A 27,335-nucleotide genomic window follows, 5' to 3' on the forward strand; every position below is an offset into this window, starting at 1 on the left:
GATGGTGGCGATCCGTGGCAAGAAGGCCAAGGCGTCGGCCAAGCCCAAGGCGGTGGAGAAGGCGTCGAAGGCCAAGGTGGCCGCTGCCGCCAAGGAGGTCGCGAGCCCCACGCGCCTCACGCAGCAGCAGCAGCTCACGCGCCGCCGCGAGCAGGAGTTCGTGGCGCTCGCGCGCTTCGCCCTGCAGAGCAACTTGGCGCGTGGTGCGGGACTGTTGGTCTCGAGTGTGTGCAACGCCCTGCTCACGGCTCTTTGTGCGTCTGGCAAAGAGAAGACACTCGCGCCCACGCAGATCCTGGCCAAGCTGCCGCGTACCGAGCGGAAGCGCGTGTGCGGCGCCATCTTCTCGGCCGACGAGGTCGCCTACAGCTGCCGCAACTGCCAGTTGGACACCACGTGCGTAATGTGCAAGGATTGCTTTACGCACAGCGACCACGCGGGACACGACGTCTACTTCCAGCGGACGACGGCGGGTAGCTCGTGTGACTGCGGAGATCTGCATGTAGGCTTGGTTTTTGTATAGGAATTTGGTATTATTGGAGCTGACCTTTTTGTTGTGTTGGTAGGCATGGAAGCAGAGTGGCTTTTGCTCAAAGCACAAGGGAGCGGGGGTGTCGGGGAGTGGAGCCAAGAAGCACAAGCTGCCGAAGCATGTGGGACTGATGGCGCCTATAGTGATTGAGACGGTGGTGGAGCATATATACCAAGTGTTGCTGGGCGTGGATTATGGATTTGAGCTGGCGCAGGCCTTTGAGCTGTTTACGAGGGACATCCCGCCCCAGTTATTGCCGATTCAGAGTGATACGGATGTGGCAGACGCTTCGGAGAGCAGAAGCAGTCCAGCAGGGTTGACGCGATCGAATCGATTGTCGGCGCAGTTTTCGGTTGAACCTGCAGCCAAAACTAATGGACCGGGTGGGCGACTCGAGGCACAGGCGAAAGAAGTGAAGTGCGAGCCGAACTCGTCCAACGATGGCCGGAACGATGGAGTGCGTTTTGGGATTCGTCTGCACAATGACGACGTGCACTCATTGACTGATGTGATCAGCCATCTTTACGTGGAATTGGAAATATCCAAGACCCAGGCGCGTACGGCAGTTAACCGAGTGGATAACCAGGGAGATGCGACGATTTCGATAAAACCATTGCTCCAATGCCCGTCGGTAGTCGGGAACCTGGTTCGTCGCTCGTTGAATATCTCTGTGGCACCGACATGGTGGGAAAAGCAGATGGAAGAAGTACCTGCCCTTCTGGAGTGGTTGCAGTTTGCGAGCACGACCTCAGATGGTCTCAGCGAGCTTGTTTCTGAAGCTTTTCAAAAGCAGCGGTCACGTGCTCTGACAGGATTCCAACCTGTACCGAGTGATTTGCCCAAGGGCACGACCGTTCAAGAATTTGTGAAGGAACGACATATTCGTTTGCACAATAATGCTCTGGATGTGATTGTAGCACTAATTGGAGGTGACAAGGACATTTTTACGTGGGCATCTGAACAAGAAGCGTCTCAGCGCCGGCGCTTTGATTTCCGAGCAGAAGGCGCCATTTCGACTGTGACATCGGCAGGATTCCTTGCAGAAGGGAACCGCGTCAGCTGCAAAAACATATTTATTGAAGAGTTTGTGAAGGCCGTATCGCTGAGTCCCTCTTATCGCCGCCATGAAAGTGTTCGAAAGAGCTTTGACGCGGTGGTGAATAAATACTTCACGTCGGAGCACGAAACATCTACGGACGTCCAAACAGTTACTTCTTCAGCTTTGACGCTGCTGATGCGATATGACTGTACCTTGCGAAAGAAGGCTGTGGAGCGATCGCATTCGTTTTTGCGTGAGCACTTGGTAGACATCAACTTCAGAGCTAGCATGCTGGAAGCGTACTTGCGCTCATACGCCTCGATGACGAGCATGTTTCTTCGCGGGCTGGGCAACTCGACCGAATCCATTTTCGATTTCGCAGTGCAGTTCTTAACAGTACCTCATCTCGTCCAGAGCTACACGAAGAAGGAAGCAGTGGCGCATCCCGGGCGGCCAGAGCTGGTTCGTGAACTTCTTTGCGCTCTGCACACAGTATTTCAATCTGCTGTTGAAAAAGAAGGGGCTTTAAACGCCGACCACGCTGCGTTAAGCAGCCAGAAGTACAAGGTAAGCATATTAGTTTGTTGGTTGGTGTGGTATTTCAGATGACCGGAGTACTCATCTTGTCACGCGTTTTTTATGTTCGTTTTATCGTGTAGCACTGCGTGGAGAACATGGAATATGTTTTCAATATCGGTCCCACGCTTTCGAGCGAACTTGTGTGCAATGCGGACAACTTGAAGATCTGGTTATCCTGCTTGAGCATTCTGCAGGTATGTACAATCTGGCCGTTTTTTTGCTGGAAATCCAATACTAAACATATTATGTCGTAGGGAGGGGATCCTCAAGTGCGCCGAGGAATTCACCAACCTCACGTGGAATACGAGTCAGACAGTTGGTTATCGATGTTTAACCTTGGTATCCGCGTCCACTCGGTGTTCGCGATCTCTTGGAATGGTTTTAGTCCGTCCCAGTTCGAAACTCCCCTACTGAAGGTAGCTGAGATTTTCGGTCCTGTCATCGACGCCACTCTTTCATCATCAGATCGCCTAAACGACAAGGTGGCGAAAAAGACGTTGGTTCCGGTGGCGAGGCTGGTGTCTGCAAGCAAAAGGGGTGCTGGAAGTCGAGAGAAACCAATTTCGACCTACGACTTCAACGTGGCATCCCAACCAACTTCTCTGCACATCCCTTTGCACCGTTTCCTGACAGCGGCAGTGCGGCATATTTGCATTAGCCAATCAGGATTAGGAAGCTCAATCCCTGAGGACGGTTTGCTGAGTGTATTTGGGCTCGACAAACTGTCGACTGATAAACAATGGGAGCTCGTGGAGATGCCTCTTCGATGCTTAGTGATGGCATCTCAGATTCACTCCAACCTGTGGCGCCGCAACGGGGATGAAAACATGCTGGCCCAGCTGTACAACTACTCGGCATTGCCGTACTGCATTCATTACCGCGACGCAGACGCGCTGATGTTGCAGCTCAGTGTCCTTATGACGGGTCCTGATGCCCTTCTGGCACGAATGGTAGATCGGTTCCAACTTGGCAGTTTTTTCGTGCAGCCGAAGGGGAATTCAAATCCTGCTACTAACGATGGCTCGGGTGAATTAGACGATTTGGTGAAACAGTTTGGATACTCTCCGTTGGAGCAAGGTATTGACGAGCAGCAACGCCTACAAATGCTAGAGGAGTTCCTACGGCTCGTGATCGTACTCGGCACAAGCCTTCCGAACTCGACAGGTGCGGTGTACGACAATGAATTTCTCGCAGAAGAGATGTTGCAGCAATTGTGCGCCAAGTCTCTCCCGTTCAGCAAGCTGTTCGACCTCGCTATTTTGCCGTCCGGCCAAGATGACATTCCTACTGCACGACTGGAAGGTGTTCTTGCAAAGGTGTCCGATTTTGTGCCACCGTCGGGTCTTGAACCGGGTCACTATGCATTGAAGGAAGGGTTATTGGAGAGTTACAACCCGTACTTCCTTCACTTGAACCGTGAGGCGCACGAATTGGCTCGTGATCGTTGGACAACTTATCGCAACGCATGCCGCCAGAAGTCAAAGAAAATTGATCCCAATGGTCCACCAAAAGAGCCATTAAGGCGTGCACAGACGCCAGTCGCTTTCCTTCGTCCAGTTCAAGCGATTTTGACGTGTGAAAGCACAGTGGCAATTGTGCAAGTAATTCTGTGGAAGGTGATGTTCTCAGCTCATCCAGCGTCGGCGTCAACATCATCGAGTTCGGAGAACAACGTCTCAGACGCCGTTATCTCGACTTGTTTGCATTTGCTGGTGCATGGGGTTCACACAGCATCTCTAGCTCCAGATCGACGCTTCTGGGCGCGCTTGAGCAAGACGAATCCAGCCACCTCCAAATTATCGGTACTAAATCTTTTGAGTCAATTGCTCGAGCAAGCGACAACCTTGCTCGACAGCGAGCAGACTGGAACGGTGGAATGGCTCATTTGGAAAATCACAATTGAATCACCTGCTTGCAGGAAGGTGTTTGAGCAGTTGGCAAATGACGCGAAGGCTAAACAAAAGAAGGCTGAGGCGTCACTTTCGGTAACCGGTGGCTCTGCTCAAAGCAGCAATTCTTCACCAATGACATTGGAGCAGCGAAAACTGGAGGCTAGGAAGAGAGCGATGGCTGCAATGGCAAAACGCCAAGCCGCTTTCCAGGCGATGGTAGACATGGCGGGTGAAGAAAATGAAGAAAAAAAGGATGAGTATGAGGAAGAGAATGACATGGGCTCGCTAGGCAAACGCAAGACTTCGATCGTGGAAGAACCTGTTGAGACCTCGAGCAAGCGCCAGAAGATGGAGAATGAGAAATGTTATAGCTGCATTCTCTGCCATGACAACTCGGCACAAGGCCAGATGGGGATGGCAGCTTATGTCCATCAGTCCACTGTCTTAGCTCCCGGATTTAGACCTGAGCCTCACGAAGCGCTAGGCCCGGAGGGTAAGAAGGTGCGCAATCATGTGAAGGAAGTGATTGAGAAGATGGAGTTGTGCTCAGGCGGCAGCTCGACGTCGTCTGACATGGCGAGCTCTCCGTCTCCCACTTTGCGTGCTTTCTCAACTTCTTTTCCTGAATGGAGCATGGATGGCTCGCTGGACGACCAGCTAACTCGCGATAATACGGCGCAGAATAGCCCCCTCCCGCCGGCAGCTCGTCGCCCTCGCAACGATCGCATACGCTTCGGAAATGGAAATATGCCGATGCTTGAAGGTGAGGTACTTCAGACGGATGAAGAGTTGGAGGTTCTTGAGGGCGTTTTAGATCTCCGTGAGGACCAGCAATTATTTCCTATGGATATGCGTGGGGCTGTAAGTTTGGATTTACGCGGTGATCGTGTGGAGCCGCGTAGATTGGGAGGTCGTGAAATAGCTGGTGCGCGACTTGGCAACGCACGTGGACAAGGAGGGCCGATGTACGACAGTGATGATGATGGATACGAAGATGTCTCGTCGCGTTTCCATCTGGAGCGTATGCCACCCGGGTTTGGTCGACCTCACGAAAGTGCTAAGCTTTATCTCACTCCGTGTGGCCTGCATATTCGCACGTGCCAGCATGCGGTGCATATCCACTGTCTTGAGCGTTACATTACGTCACTACACGACAAGGCGATGCGTGGTGAAGAGTTTGATGGAGTTCAAGCCATAGACCCGGATTCTGCGATGACGCAATTCCTGTGTCCATTGTGCAAGACTCTGAGCAATTTCTTGATCCCAACATCAGAACCTCGAATCTCGATTGCGAAGGGAGACGAAAGTGAGCATAAGCACTCTGTCGTGGCGCGAGGAGAAGAAGAAGAAAAATCTCCTACCTGGGACAAAATTGTTGAGGAGCAGATATCAATGCCAGGATGGTATCGCTCAGTGCTTGGGCGTGACGGAGGGTTTGAAGACGACGAGAACGATACCGAGCACGATTTGTGGCGGGATTACTTTGAGGAAACGCTGTGGGAGCCCCATGGTAGCCTGGAGAAGGGTGCGCCTTTCTTGTGGTCTTCGTGTGCGTTTACCTTGGCATCTTTCTTGACTGTTGCGGAAGACGAATACCGCAACATATCTGGAAGCAACGTCCCTTTTGATCCACTAACGGACCACTGCCCTCCCTCTCTAGAGAAGGAGATGGAATCGCTTACAGCTGTCACGAAGTTTTGCCGATGGACATTTTCGCTATTGGAGCACAGTGCTGACGCCAAGGTGATCTGGGAGACTGCAAAGCGCTGCTGTCCGATTAACAATGAGACCAAACGAGAATACCGCAAGTTCACGAAGGTACTGCCGTTGCTTGACAGCGAGTTTATTTCGCTCTTTACGGCTGTGCTGGGTACTAATTTGTTCTTCTGTGTTTGTGTATAGGTGCTTGGTTCAATTGATGCTTGCCTTCGCGGTACCATTTTGGGTCTACTAGTGGCAGACACATTTACGGTACGATATAGACTGTAGTACAGTTTGTGATCAAGCTCTTAAGTGTGCTGTGTACTTGCTGCAGGCTTTCGTCGTGGCAAGTGTTATCGCGGACGAGATCGAGACTATCTGGCGCTTTATCCCGGTGTTTACTGCTGCAGACCTGCTTCAACGTCTGCATGCTGAGTTTTTCGAGCCATGCAGGATTGAGGGGACATCGCTGTTTCAAGACAAATTTTCTGTTGTTGCAGCAAGCGAGACAGAGTCGTCTGCTCAACCAACCGCAACTTCAGAGGCAAACGCTGCCGCTTTAGCCCCGCGCCGCACTAGAAGTGGTCGATCAATCAGCCCTGCAGCGCCTGTTGCATCCACTGCTGGATCTGTACAGCAACTGATGCAAGCGATGGAAGCTTCTGGTGAGGAGGGATCCGATGAGTATGCTGTGCTACAACTGCTGCAGCGGATGGCGAAGACGTGTTCTTCTGAAAAGCTGAAGCCGCTCACAAGTGTAAGCGATGTGAGATCGCGATTGAAACGCATCTTGCCGGCAAATGCTGCGTTTGTTCGGCGTATGAAGCTTTTCTGGCGTTGTCTGACGGACGAGAATGCCGACGCGTCTGCAAACTCTAGGTCGATGCAAATTCCCACGTTGGGTGATATTGCCCACAGTAACGACCCCACGTTCGATCGAATCTGGCAATGGTGCATGGATCGTATGCTCAGCAAGACACATCTTGGCAGCTCAAAGGTTGGGGACAAGTGCGAACATACTGAAGGTTGCAGCGAAGCGTACGTTGCTAGCATGTTCATCCTGCGCGAAGTGCCCATGCGACCGCGGCTTATTGATTTGCCCATCCAATACGATGAGCTCTACAGCGAGATGGCAGATCGCAAGTGTACGCGATGTGACAAAGTTCCTTGCGACCCGGGCCTCTGTTTGATATGTGGCGAATACCTGTGCTGCGGCGATTCGTGCTGCACTCGTGCTTTCATGCCACACGGTCCACCTGTGGGCGAATGTACCCGTCATGCTGCTGAATGCGGAGGTGGCGTGGGCATTGTACTTTTGCTAGAGCAGTGTCGCATTGCAGTTGTTGGCGGCAGCATGGCAGCGTACTTCCCATGCCCATACGTAGATGCACACGGCGAAGAAGACGTCGGTCTCCAGCGGGGACGTCCGCTTCGACTCGACATGGCTCGCTACAAGTACCTGGAGTCACTGTGGCTCAGCCATCGTATCTTCACTGAGGTATCGCGGCAGCGCAACCAGCGCGACCCGCAGTATACGATCAACTTGTCGTATCTGTAAACATGCCAAGTGTGTTTGGCTACGCACAGAATAATAAACAGCTCCACTGCTATATGCATCGATTCTTGGCTTCATTACCTCGTTCTGCTGCTACAGTTTACGGTCACCTACGCGCCGAGGAAGGTAAGGTGTGCAGGCAAGTCGGCATCAGCATAGCGCTCATCCTGGAAAAACATCCGCAGCAGACGACAGTTGCCGGCAATGCGCACCTCTGTCGTGGTCACATGACGAGTCCCGAACGCTTGCTGTGTGACGTCTTGCAAATCCATGCAGAGGTAGCGCCAGCCAGGCTGCATCCCAAACGCGAGTGGTAGCTGGCATCTCGAGTCTTCGACCCGTGCCAGGGATCGCGTGTTGGTGACCGTGAGCTGCCGATACTTCTGTGCATCATCCAGCACTTCGACTTGGAATTCTAGGAAGAGATCCATGTTTTTGATAAACATCACGAGGTAGCGGAAGATGTTGCGTACAGGAAACACAAGCTCAGCATCGGTGCCCAGCACCTGAACCACATCCTCCTTGACTGTCTCATCCTCGAGCACGCATACATTATTGCCGTTCATGAGGCAGCGGCATTCCTCTTGAGCTTGTAATATAGCTGGGTGTTCTGCGAATGTCAGCACGACCGTCTCCGACAGGATACTGAAATTAGAGCTTGTGTTACTGTCAGAGCTGTTTTTCTGTTGGGGATTCCAGCCTCGGGACTTGTCGGTTGCACGATCTGGTTCTGGCTTAAGTTCCCTGGAGAGGACTTTCGGTAGGATGCACTCTACGTACAGGTCTCCAGGCGAAAACGATCCGTCCCCGATACGAACGAATGAGGGTGTGCTCGACAGCGATGAAGATAATGTCGGGGGTGTCGACAGCGAACTCTCGGTCTTCATCCTTGATCGTCGTCTCGCACCAAATGGTCGACCCTTCCGCTGTCATCAAGTATCAAAAGGTCGCTGCTTTCCATTCTTGTAGTCCGTCCGTTGCAGTCGAGATGCAGAAGCAGACACCTACCGCGCGTGCCTTCTTCCAGGCAAACAAGGACCTCTTTCAGTACGAGAAGCACATGGGTGCCCGGGATCCCTTCCCGGGCGAGGAGGCTGGCGATCAAGCAGACGGTGATAAACCCTTCCTCGAACAATATCGCGAAATAGACCGTGATCGTCTACCTACGCCAACATTTACTAAACTGCGCTTCTCGCTGCTTCATCCTTCGGCGCACACACGTTCAATTGCGACCCTCGCGGCGAACATCTCTGCTGCAGCACCATGGCCGGAATTTGTCACGTTGCAGTCGACGGCATCGGTTCTCCAAAACTTGAACAATGCACAGACAATTCCATCGCAAGCGTTTGCAACTTCACCACAACGAGCAAGCCATCACGCACAACAACAGCATAGATCGTTGACCACGAACGAGAGTGCATTGGCCCAACAATATTCCAGTCCAGATCGATATCGTGTCTCCGCTTCAACAACAATAAGCAACGACCACATTGAATCCGCTCCGCTTCAACGGCAGCGTTCTCCTGCCCGAGTACCGGTCATACTTACGGAGTCGGGGACAAAGCTGACAGATTTCTACTTGCCGAAGCTTACCGAGCTGTTGATTGACCGCGAGACCCGAGCTGCTGCCACAGCACATAAATCATGGGATGAGGCCCACAAAATCGAAGTTCTCGTTGGTGGCAAGTGCGTCGGCCGTATGAGCGCCGCCTCGCGGAATATTCCGCCATCGATTCGTTCACGCCTTCGAGCCTCTGCGAATGTGTCAGTGCGACGAGAACGGTTGTACGAGTTACTTCGTAAAGATTATGATGAACTCAGCAAGCGCTGCACGCAGTAAATGACGCACCGAGAAACGGAACACTTCGACACAGTTGAGGGAGGTTGGTCATTGCATTGGAAAGAACGCATCGTCTGTCAGACCTTCGAAGATATTCACGTTGCTGTCGCCGTACAGTGCTGAGTCTGGCGACATGCTCATGGATCCCGCCCCCGTTTGCTGTGGTGGATGCTGAGGAAGCTGGTTATGTTGGTGGAAAGGTTGAAGTCCACTTGGCACTGGCTGATACTGCTGCGTTGGCATCGGCTGCTGCATAATACTCTGTGACGACGTTGTTGAACCAGTCGGCATCCCGACTCCAGCCCCATATCCAAAATTGTTGTTCATCATCATCGGTGCTTGAGCTACGAAATTACCCCCATTCATGGGCATCACGTGTTGCTGCTGCGCAGGCATTCCAGTCATACCAACCATGGGAAAACTTGGTGCGCCGAAGTTTGCATCAGGGCCAAATCCAAGCGGTGTGATGAACGGGTCCACCGGGAAGTTGCTAGTGATATTATTACTGCTGTCATTCCCAGTATTGGAGTTGCTCGTTGATGTTTGCGCCGAGTTCATCCCAAAATTGTTGTCGCCATACATATTCCCACCATCAGATGAAACCAAGTTCATAGGCATAGCCATAGGCACGAATTGTTGCTGATGAGGGTTCATCATGCCGCCGCCCATCATGAAGTTCTGCTGATTCATATATGCAGCGGACGAGCTGGGCGCCCCACTGGTAGAGGCCATGTACGCGTTTGGCGTGAATGCCTGCACTCCTGACGTCATTGCATATCCTTGAGTTGACGTTGTTGCACTAGATACGGCCATCGATGAGGTGGCAGTGAATCCCGCCGAGGCTTGCATCGGATTCATCTGCCCTGTTGGGAAAAACATACTGGAACTCGTCGGCGTAAATCCAACCGTCGGCATCAGAGGCTCAGGGAATGGCATCGGTGCCGACATATTGGGCATTGCTATTGGCGCCGAGCCCGACGCCAACGACGCAGGTGCAGATCCCATGGATGCCGACGTCGTCATCGTCATCAGATTGTTATCCATCGTCGAAACCTGCGGCGGTGCGTAAACTTGTTGAGACACAGCAGGCGTCTGCTGGCGTGGCGCCTGCAGTGCAGCAGTCGTCGGAGCTGAAAGTGTCGAGTTGGATGGTGTCGCTGCCAGTCTCGCCCCAGCTGAGGAAGGAGAGACTCTCTGCCCCCCCGTCTTCTCATCTTCCTGGGCAATCTGCTTGTCCGCCAGCGATGCCAGCACCTCCAGCCTCGTTCCAATCTGCTGGCGGTAGGCTAGACACCTCCGCACCCACTCCTTATGCTCCATAGGATTCGTCTTGGAAGCTGCCAGCCACAACAATCAATAAAATACAGCACAAATAAGATTAGCAAAGAAGAAGAAAAAAACTAACTAGCATCCTGTTCCGGTGCTAAAAGGTGACGTACGCTGCTGCTTATGGAGTGCGTTCCACGTCCTCAGCGCCGCCTCGTTCTTCTCCAGCATGGCCTGGATCTCCACCTGCGACACTTTCCGCTCTGGAGCCAGCAGTGCCTGCATCCGAATAAGAGAATCATAAAATATCGTTAGTATTATGTTTAACATACATATTTTAGCGGCTATTGCGCTCCTCGCTGGCTATTGCGCTCCTCGTACCTGCGCCGCGGCGGCCGCGCGCTGCTGCAACGGGTTAAAGTGCTCCCTGTTGGACGCAAGAGACGCAGAGAGCGCGTGAGAGGCCGGAGGAGCGCCCGGGGCGTGCGACGAGGGCGCGTACGGCGCCGAGGACGATGCCATCTCGGAGGACGTGAAGGATTGGCCAGTGGACTCAGCCAACGGAATAAAAAGTCTGAAAGATAGGTTTATGTTTTCAACCAATCAGATATCTTTCACAAGATGCTGACGTACGTCAGGCTCACTTAGCGATTTGGCGACTATGCTGCGCCCCACGTGTGTGTCTGCGCCCGGCAAAGTGCTGTTAGTGGGCGGATACCTGGTGCTGGACGAGCAATTCTCGGGGCTGGTGCTGTCCAGCACCGCGAGATTTTACTCGCAAGTGGGGGTTAAGGTGCGATTGTTATTGGACTGTGCACAAAATGTGGCAATTTGGAGTTTGACCATTTGTGTTATGCTGTGACTATTGCAGTCGTTTGTGGACAATGATGGGGGGTCTGCTGCCTCTGGAGACTGGCATCGAGTGTTCCCGTTGACGGTGGAGAGTAAACAGTTCGACCAGTTGATTGACGGCTGGATCGAGGAACACGGCGACGGACGTTTCCGGTTCCAGCTGAAGGAGGGCTCGCACCGGAATTCCTACATTGAGGAGACGGTGCTGTGTGCTGTCAACGGCATTGCAGGATTGGACGAGTTTAAGAACAGCAACACGTTTCAGCAGCTAGCAGAAACGAAGATGGCGGTTCATGTTGCGCTTCGCGGTGACAACGACTTTTACTCGCAAGTGCAGAGGGTGAGGAATAACGTTAGAGGTAGAGTGCTTTGGCGGGATGCTGATAGATGAGCTTTGGCGTTTTGCTTGCTCAGTTGACAGAGGCTGAGTTGCCACTACGTCGCGCGAATTTGAGAGCTCTTGAATCGTTCCTCCCGCCAACGATGGAAGGTAAGCCTATGGCGGTTTTCGATAAGCTGGCTGACATTCTTTTAGCTGATATATGTGCTGTGTGTAGAGCGTAATGGCAAGCTAGTCGCGTTGAAGACAGGCATGGGGAGCTCTGCAGCTCTGGTGATGTCGCTTGTTGCAGCGCTTGTAGCGTTTTTCGTTCCGACCGTGAGATTTGACGAGAGAAGCGAAGATCTCGAACTGGTGCACAACCTAGCTCAGCTAAGCCACTGCTACGTACAACGCAAGGTACTGGCGATTTCTTATGTCTACCAATCCCGCGCTAACGAACTGGGGTGTTTACAGATCGGAAGTGGTTTTGATGTATCGGCGGCATGCTTCGGCTCTCAACGGTATACTCGGTTTCCAGCCACAATTTTGGATGCGTTCACGACTGAAGATGCACTGAAGTCCGACGACATTGCTCGTTGCATCACAAACCGTGCACTTTGGGACACTCCAAACCGCGTGGTAATGCTGATCTCCTTCGGAGATCTGGTTGCTCTATATAGTTGTAAGGGTTACTATTCAACACATTCTAACTGGAATCCCTTGTCTTTGCCGATAGAAATCCGTTCGATTACCTTCAAGTTTTCACCTGATAATGGGAGACGTGTCGTCTGGCTCGGCGACTGTGTCAATGGTTCGTCAAGTGCTGAAATGGCAAAAGGAGCAGCCCGAGCACGCACGGAGAGTGATGGACGCAATTCACCACCACAATATGGAGGTCGAGCGAGGGTTCGCTGATCTTTGCGAACTTGAGGACAGCTGTAGCAGCCCCATCGACTGGGAATCGTTGGCGGAAGGACGAGAGCAGGTATGTTCATACCTTCATATATATGGTGTTGTTCTATGCTAACCATTATGTTTTCGATGTAGTGGAATGTTGGGGATGCTCGAGTTGGAACCATTCTGTCAAGAATCAACAAAGCGTACTCCAAGTTCCGAGGGCTTATGCGGTGCGTTCGATAACTCGAGTTACTTGTCCTAGCTGAACTAACTTGTTTTCTTGCTTGCAACTCAACTTTATAGCGAAATGGGAACTTCTGCTGGAGTCCCGATAGAGCCACCGGAGCAAACAGCTATTCTCGATGAAACGATGAAGATTCCTGGTGTTTTGGTCGCTGGAGTTCCTGGAGGTACTTCTACCGATCTGATGTTTTGTTAGCAATGTGTTGACCAGTGACTTGTTGATTTTGTCCACAGCGGGTGGATACGACGCCATTTGCGTGGTGGTGCTTCATGAGCGAGTGCTACAAGCAGTTGAAGATCTGTGGGTGGAGTGGCCTTCTACGCACCTAGACTCCACGTACGTGTCTCGAAGGAGTATCATTTATCTCATGCGTGTGTTACTCTGACGTTAACATTTTGTTTTCGTCCGCGTCAAATCAGCATTTGCCCGCTGTTGTGCGATGTCGACCGCGGGCTGACGAGCTCATCAGCACCGACATCGGGGCTTCAGCTTCACTCCGTTGAGTAGTTTGTGCCCTCAACACTGTCGTTGCAGTGAGGCTTAAACGAACCTTCACCTTTAGAGCGTAGAGTGCAGTTCATCACCAGAAACCTGCACAAACCGTAAACGAAATCTTGTTCACTTGTCAGGGGTCACACCACTTCAATTTACAAAAGATGCCAAAGCGGAAGATCCGCGACGAGGGTGGCTGTGAACTAGACAGGGAGGTGAAAGCGAGCTACGCCCGCCATAGCGATGAGAAGGTTAGATGTAGTCATCCAGAGCTGGATGAAAATTGTCTCTTTTCGATTCCTGGGCTCAGGTACGCAACAGAGTCGTGGGCCGGTATGAAGACCAGCAATGAAGACCGTTATGTGTTCTCGGCCGAGTTCTTCCCTGGCCCGGTGTTCGGGATTTTCGACGGTCACGGCGGAACGTCTACAGCAGATTTCCTGACCCGACAGCTAGTGAAGACTACTGCCTCAGCGGTGCGCCAGAATATCGGAGCCAAAGCTGTGAGTGACCTGCAACGTTTACAGGTGCATTCAGGTCAAGAAAGGAGCCGCAAAGATGCCATTGTTGAGCAAGTAGGGCTGTTGCAGCAACAGCTTGCTGAAGTAGAGGCGATGAACGCAGACTCCACGTCCGAGACCTCAAATGACACTTCTGCTGATGAGCTGCTCGCTCTGGCCGACCAACTTACTGACGCTATTTCGCAGATGAACACCGAAATGCAGCAAATTGAGGCTGAAGAAGCAACACGGCGAGGAGAACGACAGGAATGGTTTGATGAACAGCACAACCACTTCTTGAAATCATTCAAGGACGCCTTCGAGCGCGTGGACTCGCAAATTTTGCTGAAACACTCGTCGCAGGATGGCTCTACGGCTCTACTTGCTTGGTTTCTAGCCGACTCGACCGGTGATAGCGGCGGCGACGCAAATGCTGAAGCAGGCGAGAGCTCGGCGGGTGGACTGAGTTTCTATACGGTGAACGTAGGTGATTGCCGTGCAGTAATATGTCGTGGTGGCCGAGCTGTGACGCTCACGAGTGATCACAAGCCAGATCGCCCGGACGAGAAGCAGCGAATCGAAAGAGCTGGCGGCTTCGTGGGGAAAATAGCAGGCATATCTCGAGTGTATTCTGCGGCAGGCGCTGGGCTGGCCATGCAGCAGGAAGCGTCCACTTATCTGGCCGTGTCGCGTGCATTCGGCGACCGATCTCTGAAGGCTCCGACGCCGCTTGTTTCGTGCGAGCCCGAAGTGAAGCGCTTCCAAGTGCAGCACGACGACTTGTTCCTCGTCTTAGCCTGTGACGGCATCTGGGATGTATTGAGTGAGCAGAACGTGGTGGATATCGTCTTGCCCCACTTCCACGATGCCAAAGCTGCCGCTGATGCCGTCGTGAAAGCTGCGTACAGGAAAGGAAGCGTTGATAACCTCACTGCTACGGTTGTCCAGTTCGGCTGGAAGTCCGATGTTCAGGTACAGCAAGCCCTAGAGAACAGCAAGGGGGTCAACTCAAGTACCCCGAGAGGTAGATTTAGCGTTCACGAAGCAGCAGCACAGGTAGATAATGGCTCGGAGGAGGAGATCGACATGTTCAATCTGTGAGTAGACGATTTCGCAATCAAGCTGCTGCATTCCTTGGACTACCTTGAACGGAAGTATTAGCTGGGACGATATCCTTGCTCGTACGTGGCGATAAGGTTCCGTTGTTTGAGAGCCTGAAATGCACATACATGTAGAAGAAAGAGAGTTCACGCGTTGGTAGCACCAACCTAACGCTTAAAACACAAAATACTAGGCTGGCAGATGTACCTCAGCAACGGAAGTCATCGTATCCGTATCGTACACTCGGAAACGTACTGGAGGAGCAGGCTGCCGATCACTTCGTCTCTGCTTCCGCTGGTCAAGTGCAAGCTGCTGATCCACGAAGGCCTCAGCTTCTGCTCGAACGCAAGACAAATGAAACTCCAAACAACAGCAGAAAATGCTCGATCGTGCGTACCCACGCGTGGGATGGCGAACCCTCCATTGATAACCATCGCATGCAGCTTGTTCGCGGCGTTGGGCGGTGGGGAGACCCGGAGCACTCGGTACTTGGTATCCAGGTTCTGGTGCAGGAAGCCCACGACCGCCTCAAACTGCGAGAAGCATGACGTCAGCAGCGCCAGACCCAGTTGAAGCCACAGGGGCCGAGTGGTTGACTCACGTCCTGCTCGATGCCAGCTCCACGTCGCCCGCGCTCGCCTTCCAGCCGCGAGAGGCGATACGTGGCGAACAGAATCGCGACGAGGATCACTGCACAGCGTCAGCCCCGCCACCAGGTGGAAATTACAGGCCCACAGACCCACCTAGTGCGTGCTTCCTGACGGCGTCCAGCATGGCGCCGGTTGACGGACGAACACTGTTTTGTTCCTGGAAAATCCTGTCTCATGCAACGCTACTCAGGCGCTGTTCTCGCTAATAGCGAGTCTCCTTGCTGGAGAAGATGGCTCAGAGGAGCAGAGAAGCGGGTCTGGTCGGAGATGAAGCCTCACGGGCAGAACCAGTGCGCGGCCACCACGCGAGGACGCTACAGAGTCTAGGAGGCATTGACGAGGCCGACTAAAGTAAGATAACTGCTGTACATTAAGGGTGTGGTGTGATAGTAGCTACAAAGTGGTGGCTTCTTCGGGTCGAGGTCCTAATCTTATGCTTTGTCTGCGTACTGGTCGTCGGCCTTGACGGGCGCTGGGCCGACGAGTGCGCACGTCTTGAGCGCGTGCCTGTCCATGAGCACCTGCGCGACGTTAACGGGTTCTGTGGGCGGCGCGTCGGTCTGCGGGGTCTCCTGCGCTCGCTGCATCTGCATAGCCCAGTCGGCCGAGTCGAAGCGCTGCAAACGCAGGCACCGCAGCTGCTCGCGGGGCTCAGCACTGCCCGGCTCCGGTTCCTGTTCCAGGTCTGCGCCGTCCGTGGGCGCGCACTTGCCGCATGTGCAGCCGGTGCACCGACCCGAGGCTCGTTGCGCCATCTCGTAGTCGGCCGAGTCGAAGCGCTGGCGGTTGTCGCGGTGGCGCTGGATGATGGTGGAGGCCACGGCGTGCGGGCACTCGCCGGGCGGCTGGTGTTGGTGCTCGGCGGAGGCCTTTTCACTGGCGTTGGCCATTGCTGTGCGGGTGAGCGAAAGGATGAATGACGCTGCTGAAGAGCGACACGGGCGTAGAGACGCGCTAAGCTGGAAGGTCGCACGAGGATAACTCGTGACGTCGCGGATCAGCACCTCGGGCACGAGGCCGAATTTTTCTCCGAGCGCTTCGCTAATGATAAGGCTATGGGCGTCCTCTCGCGACCTCGAGTCGCAGACAGCTGCAGGCTGGACGCATGTTCGCCGAGACCTGAGCATGCGACGTGTGTAGGAAGGAAGGAATGATTTTTGTGAAACGTTTGATGATCCTCAACGATTGGTGGCGAGGCCTTCGAGGACGTTGACGATACCGGGACGGTTTCGCCGAAGCGCGCGCGAACGGCACCTGCACTGCCGATGGCGGTGTATCGCAGCGGGGTGAAAGTGGCGTCGCCTTCATGAACAAATTGGTCGTGGAGCAAGTTGCAACCAAGTTCTCTGCTGTCAAATGGGACTGGCACAAAGGTATCTTCAATCCACCAAAGCGGTGTCCAGGAGGACAAATCAATCATACTTGTGGGTGTCGTCTCTTCTGCAAGGACCTCGCATCGCTGCGTTGTGTCGGTGTATGCATATGGCAGTTAGTGTGCATACGTACGGTACTTGCCGCCGCCGCTCAGAGCTTGTCGACGTACGCGCCGTCTTCGGTGGACACCTTGACCTTGTTGCCGATCTCTATGAACAGTGGCACCTTCACCACGGCGCCATTCTCCAGCGTCGCGTCCTTGACGCTCAGCGCCGTGTCGGCCACGCCCTTGGGAGTGGTTTTCTGCCAGATACGACGAAACAGAATATCGTTCAGTCACTGGTACGGCGTTCCGGCCACGAAGAGAAACTGTACTCACCGTCACCTCCAGCGTCACGTGTTCGGGCATGTTGGCCCACAGCACGTCGCCCTCGATGATCTGCAGCGACAGCGACATGCCCTCCTGCAGAAACTCCAGCTGGCGACCGGAAAACAGACCGCGCTCGATCTCCATCTGCCAGCAGCAGCAGTATCATCAACAACAACAAGCGTCAATTTCGATCTTGCAGCAGCTTCAACTGGAGCAGCACGCCACACCTGCTCGAAGTTGCCGCTGTGCATGATGACCAGGTGGTCTCCATTGTAGTACAGGAACTGGAACGCCTCGTCCGGGCCCAGCGGCGCCTTGTTTACGGTCTCCGCGGCGCGGAAGCGGCGGTTCATCTTGGCGCCGGTCTTAATCTCCTTCAGCTCCGCCTACAGCACCCGCCCATAAGCTAAATTCGACGCAAGAAGCTTCGTTTGAACGCACCTGTACGTACGCCCCGCCCTTGCCGGGCTTCACGTGCTGATTCTTGCCAACGCGGTAGATTTTGCCGTCGATATCGAGCGCCATGCCGGCGCGGACTTGGTTGCCTGTTCAGTCGAGCGTAGCGCAGTCAGTTCAAGGATTCCGACGACATAACGGCCAAGATATGATAGATCTGCGAGTGATGAATAGCATTGTACCATTGATCGTGGCAAAGCGCACTCCATAGCCGCGGGCAGGTGTCGCCGCGCGCGCGATCTGGTTGATAGCTCGCCGAAGCATCATGTCAGGAAATAAGCGCCTCTCATTTTCGGTGTCTCTGATTGGTCCGATCTGTACTTCCTGGATTCTGACTCATTCTTCAATTTTGGCTTCATTAATCGCCAAAATGTTCTTGTGGCGCGGTCGACAGCCCCAGGACGCGATCCAGAAGGCGATCGAGGCAGCCGTGGCGGCGGACAAAGCGGGGAAGTATCAGGAGGCGGTGGGCCTGTACGCGTCGGGAATCGAGAAAATGATGGCGCAGCTGGCGCGTATGTTGAAGCCGTTAGAAGCTGCTCTTGTGTGTCTTTCTGAGGTGTTTTGAGTGATTTTATCCGACTGCAGATCTGCAGGACGAGGAATCCAAGACGCGCATGCGGCGGAAGATCAACGAGTACATGCAGAGGGCCGAGTACCTCAAGGACTGGACGGCGGAACAAGCGCGCAAGCAGCAGACGCAGGTTGGCGGCGAGACTGGAAGGAGATTCCACCAAGGGGGAAGCTTCTGATTGTGTTTTTTTGTTATGTTGCTGGATATAGGATGCACCGCCGTCAGCTGAACAGGAGGGACGCACTGCAAGTGACCGGCAGGTTTAGAAAGTTATACATGACAAGTTGCAGCTGAAGTTTTTTTCGTTGCTGACGTTCGTTGTTGTTGACTTTTTGCAGCAACTGAGAGCGGGGTACTCGAAACAGCATGCGGAGCATGCACATACCATTTTAGACGAGGTGATGGACCACTCACCAGGAGTGCATTGGACGGATATTGCTGGGCTGGACGTTGCAAAGCAGATTTTGCAGGTTTGGCAACAGGGATTGCATGTCCTATTTGATCTGTGTTATGGTGTTAAGCATGGACGTGGTGTGAGGTAGGAAGCTGTCATTTTGCCGACGTTGCGTCCCGACTTATTCACGGGCTTGCGAGCTCCGCCTCGTGGAGTACTGCTCTTTGGACCTCCAGGCACAGGTATGTGCTTGTCGTGTTTTGCACGTGATACGAACTGCTTTCACTTCTTGCCTTGATGTTGCTAGGAAAAACGTTGCTGGCGAAGGCTGTCGCTACAGAGGCGAATGCAACATTCTTCAAGTATGCAGCTACGTATTGACTGTTGACCGATATGCGTTGCTGACGGATGCTGTTGTAGTATTTCCGCGTCATCACTGACGTCCAAGTGGGTGGGAGAAGGTGAAAAGCTAGTGCGAGCGCTTTTTGAGATGGCTCGGGAGCTCCAGCCTTCTGTAGTTTTTATGGACGAAATCGACGCTTTGCTGTCGACAAGGTCAGCGTCTGAAAACGATGCAAGTCGCAGAATTAAGAACCAGGTACAGCCCCAGCGCCACACCATTTGCAGTGCAATATGCTGACATATTCTACTGTAACTGCCAATGCAGTTTTTCACTGAGCTTGACGGAGCAGCATCGTCCCAGGAGGATCGAATCCTTGTCATGGGAGCAACGAATCTCCCTCAGGAACTCGACGAAGCTATCGTACGACGCCTGGAGAAGCGCATTTACGGTACGCAGTGTCTGCCTTTCCGCAGTGGGAACCCGTGTATTGCCCTCACAGGCGTTTAACATGCTTTTGATGAACCATCACCTCAGTGCCCCTCCCGGATTCTACTTCTCGGGAAGGACTTATCCGGCGCTTGCTTAGTAGCCAGAAATTCTCCTTGTCGTCAAAGGATGTCAAGCACATCGTCAAGGCGACTGACCGTTACTCTGGCAGTGATCTCAAGGCTGTGTGCAAGGATGCCGCGTTAGGTCCCATTCGCGAGCTTGGGGCAAAAGTTGCTGACGTAAAAACCGAGGATGTGCGCGAGATCAACGCATCTGACTTCCAGGTGGCACTCACACGAGTCCGACCAAGTGTGTCCTCGACAACAATAGAGGCTTTGGTCGCGTGGAACGAACAATACGGAGTGTCCGCAGTATGACGAGTGTACCATGGTAGATGAGTGCGCTCGCTGGTATATTTTCAGGAATGCTTACGCCTTCCGCTCGTAGATCATCAAGTACGACTCGGACACACCGATAAGCTGCGGCATCGTTTCCTGGACGTGCAAATCTTGGATTTCGTACCACTGCTCGGTTGCCTGACGCACACCATGTAATACATCAGCACGGATAATGTCATTCCTTCCAGCACGATTGAGTGACGTACTCTATTCTGAACGTGGACACGATAACTTCCTTCTGTCAGGGGATTCGTCTTGAGCGCTGCTTCTTGGCCAGTTGTCACTGGGCTGTCGTGGCAGATATTCGCAACCAAGTTGTATCTACAGACAACAACATGCCAATGCGTAAGTGACCTGTGTCACAAGCTACCGCAAACTACATAGTAATTGGCACGCACTTGGTAGATGGAAGCACGACACGCAAAATCTTCTCAACCACGTCAGCCTTCTCAACACAATCCTGTTATCGCAAAGCATGGCATCAACAGAGCACATTTAGATCGCTGTTTTTCGTCTTGTACCGAAATCGATGTCATGACAGAATCGCACCTCCGTTGACTGTTTATGTTGGCGCAGAAGAGCTCGTAGCTCGGAGATTGACCTGAGAAGAGCGTCGAGAACGGGCGAGAGTTAGCGACTATATCCTGCCAAAAAGGTTGTATGTTGAAACGTACTTGCTGCGAAGATCTTCCTCTGACGGAAGGCTCTGGTCCAGCTTCAAGTAGTCTCGCAGCTCGAGATTCTTCACTGGGAAATTTACGATTGTCGGGTTCTTCTCTATGAAAAAGTTGTTCCGTGTGAAACGCTTTACGTGGAAGATCAGGTACGCTGGCAGCGAGTCGATCCGGTACGTCTTTTTCAGGCGATGAGATCCCTGGAGCACGTGAGTGACATGGGAGCCATTGTACTTCTCAAGCACCGTGAACAGCGGGATCTACTCCAACACACCATCTTGCGCGTTAGTTTCAGAAGTCCAGCAAAACAATATCTACAGATTCCTTACTTGAGGAATGATGTTTCCACCTTGAGAGTCCTTGAACAACGGTGTCGGCGGTAAGTCCAATGCCATCATCCTAAAAACACAGCAGTATGAAAGTCAATATCAAACGCTCATATGCAACATGCGCTGCCAACTTACAAACACGGCGACACAGTGGTCGTGACAGCTGATTCGCGCTCCGCTAGATCCACCGATGCAGCTTTCGTTTCATCGTCCGTTGTCACTTCCACGAAACCCTGGAAACACTTGTGGATGATACTGCTCCCTGGTTTGTGTGATCCGCCGAGACCCTACAAGCACAGCATACCGTGTTGTGCCATTAGTCGAATCCCCCCCCCCCTCCTCCCCACTCAGTCTGGAGCTTACCCTATGTAGCTCGTTCAGTAGCCATGCCAGCAGTTCTACACTCTCGTTCTGCGTTCCGACGTGAAACCTTTTCTTGCTGCTCACCGAAATCTCCTGCACCAGCTCATGCGGACTGATCTACACCACCACAGTCAACACGTATCCAACTACAACATCTCCCCATTACCCCATCACGCACCGTGTTCTTGAAGTTGTGTGGGCTCCACATTTTGCGCAGCAGCTCTCCGAAGCGCAACACCAGCTTGGACTTGACCTTGCCCACCTTGTCGGCCAGGAAGAAGTCTCGCAGCGGCGGTACGTGGGCCAGCGCCTGCACCACCACGTTGATGTAATCCGTGTGCTTGAGGTTGTTGAGGCCGATGAAACCTGGTAGGTAGGACACGCCGAAGGCGTCCTGCGCCAGGATGCGGTTCTGGTCGAGCCTGGCGACCTGCGCGGCCTCGAACGTCGGGCGCAGCGCGTCCTGCACAGGCTTGAGCGTGTTGTCCACTACCTCGTAGTTGTCCGGCAGGCAGTAGATGCGGTCCGTCTGGAGGTTGATGAACACGTGGTGGCTGCTCTGCACTGAGTGCGTGAAGGCGTGCGTGTTGCGGCCGCGGCCCTTGAAGTACTTGCCGCACACGAGGCAAGCGTAGACGTTCTGGTCTGAGAGGCTCACGGAGCAAACCTTCTCGAAGTCGAAGTCCAGCAGCTGCGGGTGGATAGTGTCCAGGTAGGGACACTTGCGGCGCTTGGCGGCGGCGGCGGCGCCGTCGGCATCGGCATCGGCCTTGCGCTTGGCGGCCATCGGCTTATTGATTCCCACTGCAGTTTTTAGCCTATGAAAATGGTGTATTGAGTACAATCATTTGCGGACACGATGTCGAACTCAGGCAAGGCGACTACTTGGCGGCATTTCAGCTCTTCACGATGCCAATACTTGCCTCCATTGTTGTACTTGTGTGCATCTGGGTTCACTGGTTGCATTTCCCTTCTTCTTGCCATCATCGTGGCGCGTTAGTATGATGTCCACAAAAGTTGCTGTTGCAGGTGGATAGTGTGATGCGAGCAGGAGCCACACCACACTTGACAGTTCATCATTGCAAGTACATGATGCGACTTGCACCAGATCCAACCAGAATTTAGCTGGCACCTCCACCTTGGAACCACCGGTAAGTACACGCTGCGAGCCGCATGTGACGGAGCGTGCCTGTTCCACTCGTGGTGGTCACAGAGCCTATGCATGAATGTTCAGGTACAGTCTCCCTGGTATTCTCTGAAGCTACGCCATCGCTGTCGAAGGCAGTCCAGCTTGGAACACCAACGTCTCGAGCCCTGCTACACGGTTGTTGAACACCTAGCACCGCTAGGCTAGCCCATGACAGTGTCTCGTTGGTATCTGTAATGTCTTGGAGTATCGTCTTGAGCTTCGGATGTTGAAGCGAACTGTGAAATTGATTGGATAATAAAACGTTAATGCTTCAGGATTGGACGAAAAGAATGATGGGTAATGCCCGAATCGTTGGCATGTGCACCGCCGCAAAGCGAGCTGCGGGGAGGGATGACCCGTCCGAAGTGGCGTCTATGCAGATTCCATACAACTCGCCAGTGTTTCCGCTCTTCCCATCGCCTCGGCAAAGGCACACCCGAGAGACCGTCGTCATGGTACTCAAGTGCCGCGTCTATCTTATACTACAAGCGCATTCCGTCCTCGATGGTATCACCGAGACTTCCTCTGGGAAGCCTTCATCCATCATCTCGCAGGCGCCCCGATATGAGTGCCGCCCAGTCAATTAATGCACTGCACATTGTGGATGATTTGACCCAATCGGATGGGTGACGTCAGGAGGGGGATTTCGTACTTTGCAGGACACCCGCGCGGTTTTTGCGGCGGACGCTGGTCCAAGCAGCGTCCGAGCCGTCCACTCCTCAATCCTCCAAGCAGAAAGGAAGCGCTTCCGTACAGTCGAGATGATGATGCTCCGCCGCTCCACCGCCGCGCTGGCCCGCGCCGCCGCTCCCGCCTCGCGCGCCTTCAGCGCCGCCTCGGGCGAGGTCAAGTTCGACTTCGCCCAGCCTTTCGAGCTGCACCGTCTCGAGGAAGGCCCCGCCGATTTCGCCGTGACGACCCGCGAGGAGATGCTGAGCTACTACAAGCTCATGTACACGATGCGCCGCATGGAGATCACGAACGACAACGAGTACAAGGCGCGTACCATCCGCGGCTTCTGCCACCTGTACGACGGTCAGGAGGCCGTGGCCACGGGCGTCGAGGCCGCGCTCGAGCGCACGGACTCGTGGATCACGTCGTACCGTAACCACTGCATCATGCTCGCGCGTGGCGCCCAGGTCAAGGACGTGCTCGCCGAGCTCTTCGGCAGGGGGGAAGGCGCCACGGGAGGCAAGGGTGGCTCCATGCACTTCTACAACAAGAAGGCCAACTTCTACGGCGGCCAGGGCATCGTCGGCGCCCAAGTGCCTGTGGGCACGGGTCTGGGTTTTGCCAGCAAGTACAACCACAACGGCGAGGGCCTCATGCCCTGCGCCATCACCATGTTCGGCGACGGCGCGTCCAACCAGGGTCAGGTGTTCGAGGCCTCCAACATGGCTGCGCTCTGGAAGCTGCCCGTGATTTTCTGCATTGAGAACAACCACTACGGCATGGGCACGTCCTCCAAGCGCTCGTCGCACAACGACGAGTACTACACCATGGGCAACAAGATCCCCGGCATCAAGTGCGACGGCAACGACGTGCTCGCCGTGCGCGAGTGCACCAAGTTCCTCAAGCAGTGGTGCGGCGAGGGCAAGGGCCCCATCTTCGTCGAGATGAACACGTATCGCTACCACGGCCACTCCATGTCGGACCCCGGCGTGACGTACCGTAACCGTGACGAGATCTCGCAGATGCGTGCGTCGCGCGACCCCATTGAGCTCGTTAAGAAGCGCATGATCGAGTCGGAGCTCGCGACTGCCGACGAGATCAAGGACCTGGAGAAGAAGGTGCGCGCCGAGGTCGTCAAGGCCACCAAGGAGGCCAAGGCCTCGAGCAAGCCCGAGGAGTCGGAGGCTTTCGAGGGTGTGTACGCGGACGACAAGGGCAACAACGTGTACCCGCCCTTCATCCGTTTCCCCGACTACGCCAAGAGCCTGTACAACGGCAAGCGCCAGTAAGCGCTCAGCGGTGGAGACCACGAAGCGGCGAGAGGACCCCCCGCCCCTCTTCAGGACCAAGCGCCTCGACAAGCGGTAGAAGCTGCGCTGCGTCGCCTCGTGTTTCCTCGCTTGATTTTCGGCTCGCTGCTGGCATGGCGTCGAGTGCTCTGCTGGCATCGAAGCTTAGCTCTAGGACATTAATCCGGCTGAATATGTAAACGCGGAACGCGACCACATTTGCCTCGTACACTTTGACTTGCGTGCGTCCGCGTGATGCAATCGGCTCCTGCATGCCGATCCCACATCTTCTTCCAACGTTGGGTGGTGTTGCTGCATAGCTCTGCCGAGCGCGTGGTGGTGGGTATCTCCGTCTCCACAGTGTGGAGCGTGTGGAGTCCACACGCGTCGGAAACAGAACCACCGTCGTTGTTGGTCACAGCATCGCGAAGATGCAAATCCTGCCAGGCAAGACGGACATAGACCGCTGTGTCGAGTGCGTTGCACCCGTCAAACCGTGTTGCCTTTGACACCAAGCAGAAAAAATGATGTGCATCAATTTCGCCGCCATCCACCACTCGACACAGGCACATTGGAAGAAGCTGCTCAATTCCCATGTTGAAGCGTTTACGATACTATAATGCAAGGTCACTCTGGCCGTGGCCGTCCACGTGCACATGCTTCTCCTCCACCTACGGCCGCGCATATTTTTCTACACTACATGTACTTCACCACTAACTATATAGTTCACGGTCGGCCGCGTGGTGCGTCTTGATACTTGCGTCGCCGTCGTCATATTTCCCCGAACGGCTGAAGCGAATGGCGTCTTAGTTGGAATACAGCACGGCTCCAGCCGCTTCCAAGTCGCTGCCGTGACGGCGGTGACGGGGTCGACGACGCACAATCGGACCATTCCTGTTGCTGCTGCTGCTCGTATTGACGCCTCCATTTCGGAGCATGGGGGCCATGAACACGTGCTCCTGCTGCAGTGCCACGACGCGGAAGTGCGAGAGCGAGCGGGCTTGCTGCGCCAAACTGTTGGCGTAGTTGGCTGCCACGATGATGTTGTTAGCGCGCGCCATGGCCTCGTTGAACTCGAACTTGTCGCTATCGTCTTCCGTCGATAGCTCTTGGTTGTTCTCGCATGCGAGTTGAATGCGCGAACGCCCCTCTACAGGCAAAGGCCTCACGATCGAGTACGTGGGTGACGTGGAGGAGGACGACGTCGAGGATTCATCGTCAGTATTGTCGTTGTCGTCCGATCCGTCCTCGGGCTGACGCTCGGCGTTGCCCATGCGCATTTGGTGCAGACGGAAGGCCTCGAGCGAGATGGCCAAGTCGGCCGGACTGCCACGGCGCTTGGCTGCGAACAGCGCCTTGTTGCGCATGACGAGGCCGTCGCTGAAGGAGCGGCTCGGGAAGCTGGCCTTGGGCACTCCAATGGCCGAGCCAGTCGTGCTGTGGCCCTCGTCGTTTCCTGACGAGAAAGTCTTGTACTCGATGAGGCGGGAGCGCACGGGGTCGAGCAGGTTGTCGTACGACCGGCGCTTAGGAGGTTGCTGCTTCGGTTCACCGCTGGCGACTGAGAAGCTCTGTGCACGGCCGAGCACTCGGGTGCTCTCGTTCGTGTCGGCGAAGAACTGATTCGAGCCCGTGGTGCTGCTGAACGACGGGGTGGACGGGGGTTCCATGCCGCTGGCTGTGTTGCGCGACGACCGACGGGCTTCAATGACGCACGCCGTGCAGACGCGTAGCTGCCGCTCGCCAATTTCAGGCACGTGTGCGCTGCGTACAGAGCTGCACGAGCTGCAGCAGACTTCGCCGCACTTGAGGCAGTTGTAGCGGCGGCGACGCACACAGAACTTCTTGGAGCAGATGCGGCAGTGATCCAGCTCGCTCATGGGGATCACTTGCTGCGGGAGCACAATCTCCTCGCGGCCCACGCGGAAGCTCTCGGTGTACTTGAGGATGCCGTTGATGCACTTCTCCACGTGCGACTGAATGGCCGAGTTGGCGACCCACGCCGGGAGGTCTCCATTCTTGTCGAACGTGCACGTGTACGTCATGCGTAGCTCGCCCGACCTCTTGGTCGAGTGATACATGAAGCCCATGAGCGGCACGAGGTCGCGCGTGTACTTGGGCGACTCGGCGTACTTGGAGAACCCGGCGGGTGTGTCCACGGACTCCATGATGCGAAAGGCGATCATCTGACCCTGTGCGTCTTCGATCATGTCGACGTACTCGAGCATGAGCAGGTCCCGGTCCTTGGCGAACGGGCCCGAGCTCTTGAACGCGGCCCACTTGAGAGCGACGTAGCGGTGCGGGTTGGCCGCCGTCGGCTCCACGATGTTCTGCACCACTGCGCCGTCCAGGAAGTCCGACGACAGCATGGCCATCATCCGCTTGAACGACGCCGTCGTCGGCGTGATGAGGGACGCTGCTACGTCTTCGATGTCGCACGCGAACTTGCACACGGCGTGCACGTTGCACGGCACGTTGGTGGCGGCGTTGGTGGCGTCAGCGCGGAAGAGCGAGATGCCGTGCTTTTCGTGCACGAGCGACCAGGGGATGCCACCGAGCAGGTCGGTGGCTTCCAGGAGGCTCTCGGTCATGCGCTTGGCCACCGTCGTGAGGCGTTCGCGCTCCTTGACGCACATTTCTGAGCTCTCATCGGCGTCGCTGTCGTCGGATCCGTTCGAGGAGCCGAAGCTGGAGAGCGAGCGAGGCGTCAACGGGGTCCCGGTCAGCGGGGATCCGGTGCTGGAGCTGTAGTCTGTCATGGCAAATGGACTCAAAGGGCGAAGGAGGAGGCGTCGCGCATGAACTCGAAAGCTCAAATGCGAAACTGAGCCCGAGCGTTCTCGTCGCACGTAACAGCCCCCACGCAAAGCCCTATTTAGCGCGAACGGCTAGCCGCTTCTCTTCTATTTTATGGCTGACGTACCCGGCAGGAGGCCGGAAGTGGTGAGATGAATATCTG

At 54.6% G+C, this 27,335-nt stretch overlaps 12 protein-coding genes across 12 annotated transcripts; 5 read left to right on the top strand and 7 right to left on the bottom strand.

Moving 5' to 3' along the window:
* Position 1: 1 nt before the first annotated feature.
* On the top strand, positions 2-7,301 carry KRP23_5809 (E3 ubiquitin-protein ligase UBR2; the record flags this gene model as incomplete). Its single annotated transcript, XM_067890920.1, has 6 exons — positions 2-502; positions 567-2,138; positions 2,231-2,344; positions 2,405-5,860; positions 5,945-6,013; positions 6,078-7,301. The coding sequence occupies 6 exons, from the start codon at positions 2-4 to the stop codon at positions 7,299-7,301; spliced, it is 6,936 nt and encodes a 2,311-aa protein (XP_067745327.1).
* Positions 7,302-7,408: 107 nt separating this feature from the next.
* On the bottom strand, positions 7,409-8,185 carry KRP23_5810 (Cilia- and flagella-associated protein 20; the record flags this gene model as incomplete). Its single annotated transcript, XM_067890923.1, has 1 exon — positions 7,409-8,185. One exon carries the CDS (start codon positions 8,183-8,185, stop codon positions 7,409-7,411), a length of 777 nt encoding a protein of 258 aa, XP_067745328.1.
* Positions 8,186-9,186: 1,001 nt separating this feature from the next.
* KRP23_5811 (uncharacterized protein) lies at positions 9,187-10,926 on the bottom strand (the record flags this gene model as incomplete). The annotated part of the gene is made up of 3 exons (XM_067890924.1): positions 9,187-10,475; positions 10,578-10,683; positions 10,786-10,926. 3 exons carry the CDS (start codon positions 10,924-10,926, stop codon positions 9,187-9,189), a joined length of 1,536 nt encoding a protein of 511 aa, XP_067745329.1.
* Positions 10,927-11,065: 139 nt separating this feature from the next.
* Positions 11,066-13,226, top strand: KRP23_5812 (Phosphomevalonate kinase, peroxisomal; the record flags this gene model as incomplete). The annotated part of the gene is made up of 10 exons (XM_067890925.1): positions 11,066-11,197; positions 11,276-11,596; positions 11,671-11,746; positions 11,814-11,995; positions 12,053-12,217; positions 12,315-12,563; positions 12,626-12,705; positions 12,779-12,885; positions 12,953-13,055; positions 13,139-13,226. The coding sequence occupies 10 exons, from the start codon at positions 11,066-11,068 to the stop codon at positions 13,224-13,226; spliced, it is 1,503 nt and encodes a 500-aa protein (XP_067745330.1).
* Positions 13,227-13,375: 149 nt separating this feature from the next.
* Positions 13,376-14,812, top strand: KRP23_5813 (putative protein phosphatase 2C 45; the record flags this gene model as incomplete). Its single annotated transcript, XM_067890926.1, has 1 exon — positions 13,376-14,812. One exon carries the CDS (start codon positions 13,376-13,378, stop codon positions 14,810-14,812), a length of 1,437 nt encoding a protein of 478 aa, XP_067745331.1.
* A 56-nt stretch (positions 14,813-14,868) lies between these two features.
* On the bottom strand, positions 14,869-15,586 carry KRP23_5814 (uncharacterized protein; the record flags this gene model as incomplete). Its single annotated transcript, XM_067890927.1, has 5 exons — positions 14,869-14,925; positions 15,020-15,147; positions 15,210-15,345; positions 15,414-15,502; positions 15,556-15,586. 5 exons carry the CDS (start codon positions 15,584-15,586, stop codon positions 14,869-14,871), a joined length of 441 nt encoding a protein of 146 aa, XP_067745332.1.
* A 307-nt stretch (positions 15,587-15,893) lies between these two features.
* KRP23_5815 (uncharacterized protein) lies at positions 15,894-16,589 on the bottom strand (the record flags this gene model as incomplete). Its single annotated transcript, XM_067890928.1, has 1 exon — positions 15,894-16,589. The coding sequence occupies one exon, from the start codon at positions 16,587-16,589 to the stop codon at positions 15,894-15,896; it is 696 nt and encodes a 231-aa protein (XP_067745333.1).
* A 397-nt stretch (positions 16,590-16,986) lies between these two features.
* Positions 16,987-17,929, bottom strand: KRP23_5816 (Elongation factor P; the record flags this gene model as incomplete). Its single annotated transcript, XM_067890929.1, has 5 exons — positions 16,987-17,139; positions 17,216-17,350; positions 17,434-17,592; positions 17,648-17,751; positions 17,845-17,929. 5 exons carry the CDS (start codon positions 17,927-17,929, stop codon positions 16,987-16,989), a joined length of 636 nt encoding a protein of 211 aa, XP_067745334.1.
* Positions 17,930-18,032: 103 nt separating this feature from the next.
* KRP23_5817 (Spastin) lies at positions 18,033-19,839 on the top strand (the record flags this gene model as incomplete). The annotated part of the gene is made up of 9 exons (XM_067890930.1): positions 18,033-18,177; positions 18,251-18,366; positions 18,446-18,496; positions 18,575-18,706; positions 18,779-18,872; positions 18,938-18,992; positions 19,051-19,228; positions 19,298-19,421; positions 19,508-19,839. 9 exons carry the CDS (start codon positions 18,033-18,035, stop codon positions 19,837-19,839), a joined length of 1,227 nt encoding a protein of 408 aa, XP_067745335.1.
* Positions 19,840-19,890: 51 nt separating this feature from the next.
* KRP23_5818 (U4/U6.U5 tri-snRNP-associated protein 2) lies at positions 19,891-22,013 on the bottom strand (the record flags this gene model as incomplete). The annotated part of the gene is made up of 9 exons (XM_067890931.1): positions 19,891-19,998; positions 20,067-20,181; positions 20,259-20,320; positions 20,410-20,461; positions 20,535-20,794; positions 20,864-20,933; positions 20,999-21,150; positions 21,227-21,343; positions 21,405-22,013. 9 exons carry the CDS (start codon positions 22,011-22,013, stop codon positions 19,891-19,893), a joined length of 1,545 nt encoding a protein of 514 aa, XP_067745336.1.
* A 1,163-nt stretch (positions 22,014-23,176) lies between these two features.
* On the top strand, positions 23,177-24,376 carry KRP23_5819 (Pyruvate dehydrogenase E1 component subunit alpha-1, mitochondrial; the record flags this gene model as incomplete). The annotated part of the gene is made up of 1 exon (XM_067890932.1): positions 23,177-24,376. One exon carries the CDS (start codon positions 23,177-23,179, stop codon positions 24,374-24,376), a length of 1,200 nt encoding a protein of 399 aa, XP_067745337.1.
* An 806-nt stretch (positions 24,377-25,182) lies between these two features.
* KRP23_5820 (Lateral signaling target protein 2-like protein) lies at positions 25,183-27,135 on the bottom strand (the record flags this gene model as incomplete). Its single annotated transcript, XM_067890934.1, has 1 exon — positions 25,183-27,135. The coding sequence occupies one exon, from the start codon at positions 27,133-27,135 to the stop codon at positions 25,183-25,185; it is 1,953 nt and encodes a 650-aa protein (XP_067745338.1).
* Positions 27,136-27,335: the final 200 nt, after the last annotated feature.

The sequence above is a fragment of the Phytophthora ramorum genome, assembly GCF_020800215.1.
Source record: "Phytophthora ramorum isolate Pr-102 chromosome Unknown Phyram_PR-102_s0005, whole genome shotgun sequence".
Classification (NCBI taxonomy): domain Eukaryota; phylum Oomycota; class Peronosporomycetes; order Peronosporales; family Peronosporaceae; genus Phytophthora; species Phytophthora ramorum.